Source organism: Armigeres subalbatus, chromosome 3 (genome assembly GCF_024139115.2).
Source record: "Armigeres subalbatus isolate Guangzhou_Male chromosome 3, GZ_Asu_2, whole genome shotgun sequence".
Taxonomy (NCBI): Eukaryota; Metazoa; Arthropoda; class Insecta; order Diptera; family Culicidae; genus Armigeres; species Armigeres subalbatus.
Window position 1 is genome coordinate 32,399,542 of NC_085141.1, and position 12,872 is coordinate 32,412,413.

Below are 12,872 nucleotides of genomic sequence, written 5' to 3' on the forward strand. Positions count from 1 at the left end.
CCTGGAGGAACTTCGGAGGAATTCCCGGAGGAACTTCCGAGGAATTCCCGGAGGAACTTCCGGAGGAATTCCCGGAGGAACTTCCGGAGGAATTCCCGGAGGAACTTCCGGAGGAATTCCGGAGGAACTTCCGGAGGAATTCCCGGAGGAACTTCCGGAGGAATTCCCGGAGGAACTTCCGGAGGAATTCCCGGAGGAACTTCGGAGGAATTCCGGAGGAACTTCCGGAGGAATTCCCGGAGGAACTTCGGAGGAATTTCCGGAGGAACTTCCGGAGGAATTCCTGAGGAACTTCCGGAGGAATTCCCGGAGGAACTTCCGGAGGAATTCGGAGGAACTTCCGGAGGAATTCCGGAGGAACTTCCGGAGGAATTCCCGGAGGAACTTCCGGAGGAATTCCCGGAGGAACTTCCGGAGGAATTCTCGGAGGAACTTCCGGAGGAATTCCCGGAGGAACTTCCGGAGGAATTCCCGGAGGATTTTTCGGAGGAATTCCCGGAGGAACTTTTGGAGGAATTCCCGGAGGAGCTTCCGGAGGAATTCCCGGAGGAACTTCCGGAGGAATTACCGGAGGAACTTTCGGAGGAATTCCCGGAGGAACTTTTATTCGTAAGCATTTATCGTAATATTTTCTGGAGGATTTTTTGGTGGAACTTCTGGAGGAACTTCCGGAAGAATTCCTGGATGAACTTTTTGGGACTTGGCGGAATTACTAGACAAATTCCCGTCGGAATTTTTAGACGAACTTCCGGAGGAGTTTCTGAAGGAGCATTATGAGGAATTCCATGAGAAATTTTCAAGTTTTTCGTGAGGAACTTCCGAAGGAATTTCTGGAGGAACTTCCGGAGGAATTTCTGGAGGAACTTTCGGAGGAATTCCTGGAGGAAATTACGGAGAAATTCCTGGAGGAACATCCGGAGGAATTCCTGAAGAAACTTCTGGAGGAATTCCTAGAGAAACTTTTCGAGGAATTCCTGGAGCAACTTCCGGAGCAATTCCTGGAGGAGCTTTCGGAGGAATTGTTTGAGAAACTTCCGGAGAATGGTTCGTAAGAATTGTTGGAGGAGCTTTTGCAGGAACTACTGCAAAAGTTTTCTCAAGAATTACTCCTGAGGTTCCTCCAATATATCCACTGGTTACTCCAAACATTCCTCCAGGAATTAGAAAGTGTAGAGGAGCTTCCGGAAGAATTTCTGGAGGAACTTTCGGAGAAAGTCTTGGAGACATTTAAGGAGGAAACCTAGTGGAATTCCTGGAGAAGCATCCCTGGGGAATTCCGGAGGAGATTCTGGAGCTTTCGGAGGAATTCTTGGAGGAGCTCCTGAGGAATTTCTGGAGGAACTTTTGGAGGATAACTTGGAGGAACTTTGTAGCTGGCACTGGCGATCTTATGTAAATGTGCGGCTTAAGCGCCACTCCAATAAAGGAGACCGCACACCAAGTTTGTTTGCCCGGATGAGACTCAATCAAGGCGAGTCCAAGTACAATCTTCAAAGAAGAATGAGATCGATCCAGTGCGACTACTTTCCCAAAATGGGACAGGTAGAAACCCCTATTGACGCATCAGCATAACTCTCGCAACATCAATCAAATCTCAAAAATCACGGTAAGAGGTCACGCATACTCATGACGACGCAACAAGACGTCATTTCATCATCATCGGGAGTTTACGCTATCCTCCACCAGAGTCGCGATGGTAGCTAAAGGGTCGCGCAACATAAATTCAAACTCAAGACAAATAAATTAAACTACAAACGAATCCGAAGCAACGTAGAAACACTCAAAACATGTATTTAACGAATAGAATAACCTGTATTTTACGAATAACATTTATTACAGTAGTGATGGTTTACGACAAAGGTTTATTCTACATTTTAATTATAGGTTTTATTTATTCAAGCATGCTTGTATCTTGTCAATTTGCTTTCTCTCCTCTTTACCTTTCCTATCCTATCTGTGTGCGTATTCAAAATTCTACTATCTGTGCTATTGTGTTTGTTTCTTCATCTCTAACGATGCGACGACGATGCAGCAACGTAACGGCTAATGCTGTTGCACCCGGGTGTCTACATGGAATGGGTTGGGTGGGCGGCCATAAATTACGGTACGTGCGCACGTTTTGTATCTCGCCGACACCCAACCTCAATTCATCCAAAGTTCGAACTTTTAGCAAGTCATGCTCTTCAACCTACGGTTGGCACAAAAAACTTCTCCGTGGCGTCCTCAGCGGACGCCACCCTTCACTCAGAAAACAATTGGGCCGGACTCACCAGATGGTTACTGCTGCTGTATCCTGCGCTGCTGTTACCGCTGATGTCGGTTGGCTATTGATGATCGCCACGTGGGCCAATGAATGGTGGTTGGCGACTTCCACGTGTCGACGAATGGCGGTTTGGTCGATGGTGGCAATTGACGACCACAATTCCCCGCTGAAGCGATTTGCTGACGGATCGCTTCCTACCGGACAAGTTGAAGGCTGCCGGGGTCTCTCGTCCCGGGGTTTCCGCTGACCTGGCACTTGGAAGAGATATAGCCGTCGGCTACTCAAGACAATTACCATACTGCACAGATTTCACAATAGCACAATTAACATTACCTGGCCTAGATTGATTTTAGACGCACAAATCTAGCCTACGACGCACACTATATTTACTTGCACTACTTGAACTAAACGAGGAGAATTAAATTAAATACAAATATCAAGTTCAACCACGTTGCTTTTTTAACTTACAAATTAAATTACGAAACACGAACAAAGCAAGACACTTCCACTGTTATCTGCGGTTCGGACGAAAGTGAGCGAAACCGTGATCCTCAGATTAAGGAACGTGACCTCGCCGAATTCAATTCGGATTTCCCGCGAATCTTTTCGACCGATTGGACAATTGCGAGATATTAATTTGACCGCTGGCTCTTCGTGCAATTTCGGGTGCAGCCACGACTCTCTCTTTCCCAATCTTCCCGAAAACTTCCTTGGACCCGACCTTGATCTCGCGAAATCGAACGCGGCGGAAATCGCGACCTATCGTTTTATGGTAATCGATCAGTGTCGTTTCACTTTTGCTGGCCTACCATTTGGCGTACGTGAAACAAATTAGCGTATGGAGAAAGCTATGTGTTATAATTATGTTCTATCCTAATCCTCTATCCTATTTTCGCAGATTGTAGCAAACGCTACAACTTCTGGAGGATATCTTGGAAAAGCTTTTGGAGGAACTTCTTAGGATTTTTTTTTAGGAATTTCTGGAAAAACTTCTGAAGGAATTTCTGAAAAAAAAATCTTTGGGAGAAATTCCAAAACTTCAGAGGGAATTCCTGGAGTAACTTTCGGAGGATCTTGTGGAAGCATTCCTGAAGGATTTTCAATTCCTGAAATTAGTTTTCGCTGAACCACGCCGCGGCGCTGTCGCTCCCGCTGATAAATTTTCAATCGACGTCCTAGTCTAAATAATTGTCCCAAGGGCACTCCTCGCGGAGCCCAAATTTGAAAGTACTCGCGTTTTAAAGGGCACACCACTCGATACGGAAGCTGCTGATATAATAAAAATGGCGTTACTTCCGTATCGAGTTGTGTGCCCTTGAAAACTTTCAAATTGGGATTCCGCGAGGAGTGTCTTTAACTGACATCTGACTGAAATTCGTCGTCATCGTTACCCATTAAGATATTCCGGCATACTCCATTTTTCATTGTGGACTCAGCACAAAAATGTTTAAATGATTGCTAGGCTGCTGCATATTCCATTTTGAGGAACAAATAAAACAATATGTGCAACCTGTTGTTTTATCACTGGCAGAATTGGCTACCTATTGATTAAATGAGGCTTTTTAATTAAACCATTAATTTGAATAAGTAATTAATCCATTCAATCAGCATATCGCCCAGGCATATTGGTCATTCGTCTGCACATCATTGAGTTTGGTCAATAATATTTGTTCCATTCACTTTTTATTGGAATGAAATGCTCAACAATGTTGCTGTCTTCTATTTTTGCTATCGATTGATGATATGATAACCGCGAAAGACACATATAGAGGACCCGGAATAATCCACTAAATTAAAACAGTGTTTCTCGTGCACTAAAAGACAATAAAAACCCTTAAACAGTTGAAACAGCAGAATTCGCATTTTATGTTAGCTTTAACTACGGATTGCGTTTCGGAAAGTAAGCTGTAAAATGGTTGTTTTTCTTTCTTTTTGGGCGAAATTTTTTACGAAAAGACGCAATAATTGTTTTATCGCTACTTACCCTTTTCATATTGACGACTATGTTACTGTAGCTGTAAATAATCACCACCAGCGGAACGACCAGGCCGAAAATGAACAGAAATATGATGTAGCTGGTGGCATTTATCGTTTGGGACTCCCAATTGACGGAACAGCTGCAATGAGACCAAAAACAAAGAACACATGTTTACAGGTCAACAGATGTGTTACAAATTTATTTTAAGCACTACAAGCCCTGTTAATCTCCAGTTATAGGAAAACTAAGTTGGTATCTATTGAACATATAAGTTTAGACAAAGTGAACAAGATTAACAATCGATAAAAACCGATTTTCATTTAACAAACTTTTTCTTACACTCGTTAGTCTTCGAATGAAGACATTGTTAAATCATAATTTCAAATATTAAAAAAAAAAAAAATATATCCCATCTTAATTGAGATCTTCAAAAACTCAACATTAAATATGATTCAATTATTCTTCGCCACCACGACAATAAACAGCAAACACGATTGTATTTTATTTAAAATTTGAAAATCAATCTAATCGTCTAACCCTGGCATTTTTTTCATTGCCAGAATTAGCAAACCAAAACTTTATGAAGTTCGATTCCTCATCGCTCATTCATCCTGCATAGCTTCAGGTGAACAGTGGTTACATTACGATATCAATGCCACAACATTTCGGGAAATTCTATTTTGGTGCCGAACTGCTACAGGCGCTAGGCTCTCACATCTCGTGGAATTAATTAATTTGGTTATCAAGCCAATTTGTTATGGGATACAGTAACAACATAGTCAAATCTCAATCAGCAAGCTCAAATGGGTGAGCAAATTTGTTTGCGATTCAGCGGAAAGGCATTGCGTTTGAGTTTTTCGCGCGAAACAGCATCACTGCAATTATTTGCTCGAAAAAATATTTCTCTCAAGAAGGTGTCAATCGTGGCGCATTTTATATTTTAAAACAATCTAGTCTAATAATTCATATTTAAATAAAATGGTCCTTAGTTTTTCAAATGTTTTAATCAATATAAATTGAAATATCAAATCAGTTGAACGTTCACAGACCTAGAACGTTCAAAAATAAATTCCACAATGCTAATTGTACATTAAAGCGGCTTTCAAAAAAGGGAAAACCTCATTTTGAAACAGAATTGCTCGCTGCTTATGAACCATTTATCTCTTATTTTCAATTGTCATTGTGTTCAGGATGATCCTAATCGTCATACAACATTTTCAAACATTTCAAACAACAAACAACCTTTTCAAATCAAACATTTTTGTCGAAAACGTTGTTCACTTTAATCCATCGTGTGATTTTATACAACCGTTTTTCTTTTGGGGTCGTATGGACTAAAAGGGATTTGACCTCAGCTGCCTCTATATTCACTGCACAATGTTATTTGTGATAGCTGGAAACTATTTTAGGTTGAATGATTTATTTTTGGAAACAGCCAGCATGGTTTTGCTTTATAGCCGCCCTTCATACCGCCAGGGGAAGGCTTTTTGAAACCAAAGCAATAATAAATAGCATGGTTGATCTTTTATTAACTTGAAATAGTTCTGTCTTTCAAAACAAGTCTAATGTCGTTTTCGTTTTTGTGGTGTAGCTACACCGGAAAGTGCATAATTTTGCACCACATAAACGAACATTTTCAGTGCAGTCCCAATAAGATTGCGAAAGTATGTGTGACATCGGTCATCTTCCATGCTTCTGTCATATTTGTTTTTGTTCTTGCTGCCTGCTTTGAAATATGTATGTTATTCCAATCATTCTTGTTGGGATTAAATTGAAATTGTATGAATAGTGTCACTCTTATAGACATTTTACTCTTACTTTCTGTTTAATTGCATCGATTATCTAAAGCTGAACACAGTACTCACTGTCTGACAGATCATGAAAACGATGCATGATATTTCAAAACGAATCAAATATTGCAAAATTTCACGGCCAATGATTCATTAAGAGCTTCTTTGTTTCTGATGGAAGTATTAAAATATGCAAAAGCATATTCCAATTAATCACAATACAAAACTACAAGTAGATTGATTTTTGGGTTTTCATTGGGAATTCTTGGGCCATTTCAGGTTTTTGAGAAGAATGTTGGATTCCTAGGCAAACGTTTGTTTGTACTAATCTTTAATTTGCTATTATTTAACAATGCGGCGAACTTCGGTTCGTAAGAGACATACATTTTTCTTAGCACTCACAAATTAAGTGGAAAGTAAGTTTTCCAGTTTTATAAAATATTGCTTTGCAAAGATATTTATTAAACGAATTAAAAAAGCTCGAATCAGTTTATACATTCTAAGCTCGATTCTAAACTAGGGTAAGTGTACCAATTGTCGCCATACATAAGAACAACTATTTTTAAAAAAATAAGTAAAAGGCATGTGGGTGGACTTTATATATCAAACGAAAGATTTTACTTCCTGCTCCTCAGAACTGCTGTGAAAACCTCAATAAAATTTGTTATTATCCTCAAAATTGATTAATCCATAATAGGAACGCATGCACCAGTTGTGGCACTATTCTTAATTTTGGTTCCTTATTTGGCAAATCACATTGTTTTCTTATGGGACTGGCCAAATTGGGACCACTAGTGCGACAACTGGTACAAAGGACGTCAAAAATTAAACAAAATAAATTTTTACAATTATGTTTTGCTTGTTTGGGAGGAAATCAAAGGTGTTATCGTTTCATATGAATATGCTTTATCAATATGAATTTGGTTTGCGATGATTTGATTGGCCATTTGGCATGTAAAGAACTAGTGCGACAACTGGTGCTACAGCCACAACTGGTACATCTAGCCTAATCTTGTTATACATGTACATTCGTGATATGCTGATAGAGCTAATAGCCGTTTAAAATTACGCCATTTATTATAATAAATATGATAAAGAGTAACTTGATGCCCATCCACATACATTCAATTTTCAATTCCACTTGTACACGATATTTATTAAGAATAATGGCGTAATCTGAATAGGCTATAACACATCGCCTCATCTATTGAATTTTATTTCTAAGAGGTGACCTGTCAGCCATTTGAACATATGTACTGCGACTTAAACAATCACAAATTATGTTCAATTATGCTAAATATGCTCAACTACGTTTTAAATTCCATGGATTAACCAGCAAAGGCTCAACTAAAAGGTGGCCCATGTAATAAAATGTGAGCTAGCAAAGCAAGACTGTAATTATTGCTATTGAGTCATTAGATTCTATAAGATAATAAAAATTAACAAAATCTCAATAGATCAAAGCTGAATATTCAAAATCTGAAAAGGTAGTAAAAATCCTTTGCAAATACCTAAAACTTGGAATTCAAAAGAGTTTATGGAATGATTCTGCACCTCAAGCTAGTTGATTTTTCCAAAAGATACTTCCAAGAACAAGTTCTGATGTTGGTTCAAAATTTTGTAACTATTTTCAAGTTCCACAAAAAAAAACTTGTTAATTTCATGACTAATAATATATTCAAACCGATGGTCAAGGTAACGAAAGATAAAATTTAATAGCAGGAACATTGTTACAAATTGCAACGCAGCGCAATATACACCGGGGCTCACCTGCCGGGGGAGAGAAGGACCAATGCGTCCGATATACCACCGCTATTTTTACTAACGACCACGCTAGCAATTCGGATAAACACCACTTTTCACTGAACAACGGTTTCGACGGTTTACAAATTCAATTTATTTCCACGTGTTCTCCATCACGCTTACTTTACGAATGAATGCCTCAAGTTCAATTTGAATTACTTCAACCGCGTTGCCTAGCAACCTACTTAGATTCTATGATTGCTTTGATGTATCGCATTAAAATTTAAAATTTTTGTTATAGCGCTCAGTAGCCTAGCAACTTGTTAATCTATGGTTGCTATGATTGGATTTTGTTCCCAACAAACATGAATTAGTATACAATACAACTGGTTGAATGTAAGCAATTTCTTTTACCTTGATTCATCGCCTAACTTTTATAAACTAATCGATTAGTAAATGTCCTTCACTGTTTTTAATTATCCTTCTCTTATGACATACATAAAACTACATTTTTATTTATTTTGTATTAAATAAATAGAATTAAAACGCGCAATTACCATTCCCACTTTATTAAAAAATCTAACTCCAACGCGCACCCGGTACATCAAAACCGAAGCCAAAACAAAACAGAATTTGACAGCAACAAGCACGTGGCATGCGGCTGTATTGGTAATACTTGTGACACATATATGATACCAATATCACTGTACAGCATAAAATCATATGTCTGTCACTCAGAATCACGCTGGTATCACGATAGCACGATGATTTCTGTACCCTGCCCTTCGACCGTTGTATTGTACGAAACAGAACATAATTTGTTGTTTTGAAATGTCAAATACGGCGTTTGACATATGAAATAAAAACAAACATTTGCAAGCTGACTGAGTAAAATTCGTTTTTCTGCAATTCCGGGTGATATTTTTCACAACATTGGCAAAATAATTATTCGTAAGACCTTCATTTGCTACAATTACGCTCTGAAGATGTCTTCCTATTGATTTTGCCAGTTGGGTTGTTTCCGGGAGGATCTGTCGTCACTTTAGCATGATATTCAATGGTTTGAGTTCTGTATCGTGCGATTTCGAACATTTTGTACAAGAATCCCATGGGTTTAATTGGAATGAGGTCTGGGAATTGGGAAGGATGCGGGATCTTTGATTTGCCATTAGTCAGCATCCTTTTTTAGATGGAAAGAATGTTTTGTACCATTGTTTTGGACAAATTCGAAATTGGATATATGATCCAATTGGACGGTGCTGGTTTTATCCTTCAAAATGTCCAAATGAATTAGACGATCAGTGCCGTTTGCACTGAAATCACCCCAAACCATAGAATAGAGTGATTAACGTCCGCAGAAATAATTGCCCTGCGGAATATTTGCAAGAACTCGCATATTTCTGCTAAAATACCTATATGAAGAATTGAAAAACTGTGACGTTTTCATATCGATGAATGAACTGCTGATGCGAATTCACAATTTATTCAAAAAACATGGGTAAATATTGTCACGGTGGGTCTATGGAGGAAACATTATTTTTCAAAAATCAATATCTCTGAAACACCAACAAAACAAAGTTCTTTTTATTCAACCTTAGTTACCTCTACTTGAAATCTAAAAGTTTTACCGAACCTTTCTCAAGAAGCCTACAGTGATAATTTAAATGCGCTGCAGCTTTAAGGATTGGTATTAGTTTGGAAGGTTAAGATCATACGCTGGATTTAACAATTACTCACAAAACCCTGGAAAAACTTGACAATCTCAAGTAATTGTCCATTATCTATTAAATACTTGTAATACTAATAAATAATATATTTTTTGATTCACTTGTTGATGAGGTATTTCCTTTGGTATTTCATAAGTTATAACGTGTTTTAAAGGGTCTAGATTTTGTCGTGAGCTAAGCCTTATAACAATTGCTTGAAGTTCAAAGACTTGAGCGAATAGATTCAACTTGCTGTAGTGTTTCGAAGAGAGGGATTGGATAATTAAGACAAACCTTTCTCTGCATTTACCCCCGTATATAATCAGTGGATTAGATATGTGCAATACTTATACAAAGTAACACATTTTCTAGGGGGGGGGGGCTAGCCAGATCCTAGGTGGGGCTATAGCCCTAGCCCCCTCTAGTTACGCCAATGAGTAACAGTTTATGATTTCTATACATTTTGATGAAAAATATAGTTTTGGAAAGCGGTTTTAAAACAAGCTGTCAAATAGATACAACGATGTAAAGAAAAGATGTATGTCATCTTGTCACTGTACGCGTACAGTGTGATACGAAAATCATTGTGCGGAAATCATATGTCTGTCGATAGTATCACCACCATTCGAACAAGCTACACTCTCGATTTTATGCGTGCTACACTTTCCGTACGGTGCACGAAAAAGTGGGGCTTGAGTGTAGAGCGAAAACCAAAAACGAACAATTTCAGTGCAGAAAGTGTACACCCGGTGCAGCTACACCGCAAAAACGAAAACGACATAAATATAGTTCATATTATCAAAGATTTCGTTTCAAAGAAATCAATCACTGAACTGATTTGAAAATTATATAGAAATCAAGTGTGAAGCAAACAGTTTGTTTGGAATGTCATCCCATTGATTACAGTCGGTAGATAATTTATCGTCTCGGGAGAATGTACCTACTTAGCCCGGGATGGAAGTTGACTCCATTCGCCATTCCTTCATCGCTGCTATGTCGACGAAGGCAGCATCGATGATGTTGATGGTATCAAGTGATCAACAGGGGAATAATTGCCATTTAATGGCCATGCCAGCACGATGATAGGGGTTTCCTTTTGCGTACAAACATGTATCCGCAATGTGGCACTAAAACGATACTGTAGAACTTAAACGAAGCATTAAATTACAGTTTCGAGTGGCCGGGTGAAATTAGGATCGGGGTAACAGCTGGAGTAAATCTGGCAGGTTGTATGAATCGACCGCGAATTGATCGTCTACGCCATTTAACATCTTGCTCGATATGCACAAATTGCGAAGAGTGCAGCATGTTTAGGCCGATGGGACAGCTGGTGTAACACGCAGTTAGAATAGTTGCAATTATATAAGCCGGTCATGGGGTAGGATACCAAATGGATTGGTTACAGAAAAAAAATATCCGTATATAATCTCAAGGTCACAATAAATATCGCCCTTTTGAAAAAAAAAAAATATATTGGAGGTACACCTTTTACAGGGCAAGTATATTCAACAACGGTTTAGGGTTATTTGGCCGAATGCCGTTTGGCCGAATGTCGTTTGGCCGAAAGGGTCATTTGGCCGAACGCCATTTGGCCGAATGCCGTTTGGCCGAATAGTTGAGATACGTTCCTTTCTGAAGTGAGAAGTGAGTAGTGAGAAGCAAGAAGAAAGAAGGATAAAGGAAGAAGGAAGAAAGAACAAGGAATAGGTAAAAAGGAAGAAGAAAAAAAGTAAGAAGGAAGAAGGAAGAAGGAAGAAGGAAGTAGGAAGAAAGAAGAAGGAAGAAGGAGGAAGGAACAAGGGTGAAGGAGGAAGGAACAAGGGTGAAGGAAGAAAGAAGAAGAGTGATGGAAGAGGGAAAAGGAAGAAGGAAGAAAGACGAAGGAAGACGGAAGAAGGAAGAACGAAGAAGGAAGAAGAAAGAAGAAAGAAGGAAGAAGGAAGGAGGAAGAAGCAAGAAGGAAGAAGGAACAAGGAAGAAGGAAAAGGGAAGAAGGAAGAAAGAAGAAGAAAGAAAGGACAAGGAAGAAGGAAGAAAGACGAAGGAAGAAAGACGAAGGAAGAAGGAAGAAGGAAGAAGAAAGAAGTAAGGCAATCGGCCAAATGGCCTGACACCTCAACAACTCTGTCTGACTTTCCAAGAGTTGAATAGGTTCAATTTTCTTTTCATTCAAGTCAATTGATTGAAGGTGCTTAGACGATCAATTCGCGTTCAATTCAACTTTGCCCTGTCTAAACATAGCATTACGAATTTTTGTTTTCAAATTTACAGAACCGCTTTTTTCGTTGTGTGAAAACCAACAAACTGAAATTTCGCCTGCTTTTCTATTCAGTATTCTACAGTGGATTCTCCCTTACTTGATATTGAAGGAACCATTGAAATAGGAAGGTATCGAGATAGGGTATAGATTTAATTTTATTCCATAATAACAAACACTTTTCATACCTTTTTGGAATATGATTTAGGGTCATTTGGCCGAATGGGTCATTTCGCTGAGCGCCATTTGACCGAATGTTATTCAATTTAATGCTATATTCACATATAGTCAAGCGGCACTCAAAGCATTGAGTAGCTTTAAATGTACATCAAAACTTGTCTGGGACTGCATTCTTTCATTCCGAAAATCTATACTGGGTTCCAGGACGCTGTGGCATGGAAGGTAATGAAAAGGCAGACGAGCTTGCGAAACGAGGTTCGAGGAAACGCCCATACCATTCAATAATGCAACATGATACAATCATGAGAATATAGAGAAAAAAAAATCAACGAACTATAAATTAAAACTATTTTACTCTCGATTCCATGTTTCAAACTTAAGAATGTTCCACTTATTCGCTCAATAATTCAGAATGCTACTTGCACAAGGTACTGTCTATGCCTTTGTTCGATTTATATCACTTAAGTGAAGGCAGTATTTGGACAATATCATTGAAAATTATATAGTTTTTTGAATTATTTATCATGAAAATGTATGTCACCTTAACAGAATGTGAAGGATTTTTTTTATAACACAAAACACAGATTAATCCACCTAGCGGTGATGGTGCCTTTCTCGTGTATTATAAAACAAGAAAACATATAAGAGAGGTCAAAATTACACTTTAAGAAGACAGATTCAGTTATTTCCATCAATTCACATTTATTTGCGTTCATTTGAATGCATTGCAGCAATCTTGAAAAACAACAATTTTTAGATTTTGATTTTTTTTTGCCAAGGTGGAACCCTTAAGAAAAATGGGAAAAAACAATGTTTTTTAATAACTCCGGAACGCAATGACCGATTGAGCCAATTTTCAATAGCAAACAATTAGGAAGGATTCCGCGTCGAATGCAACGTGTTGTAAGGCTAAGTACAAAAAAGTGTGTCTCATATTTTTTCGTAGATACACATA

General features: G+C 38.6%; 1 protein-coding gene and 1 long non-coding RNA gene across 2 annotated transcripts in view; both read right to left on the reverse strand.

Moving 5' to 3' along the window:
* Positions 1-12,872, reverse strand: part of LOC134228172 (vertebrate ancient opsin-like) — a 115,972-nt gene that overhangs the window by 4,508 nt on the left and 98,592 nt on the right. Inside the window, exon 5 of the mRNA XM_062709960.1 lies at positions 4,248-4,380. Within this exon, the coding sequence (XP_062565944.1) occupies positions 4,248-4,380 (133 nt within the window). The remainder of the gene's footprint in view (positions 1-4,247; positions 4,381-12,872) is intronic.
* On the reverse strand, positions 2,289-3,057 carry LOC134228174 (uncharacterized). Its single transcript, XR_009983855.1, has 3 exons — positions 2,732-3,057; positions 2,597-2,667; positions 2,289-2,540 (listed from the first exon to the last, which is right to left on the reverse strand). It is a non-coding gene; the product is annotated as an uncharacterized LOC134228174 (long non-coding RNA).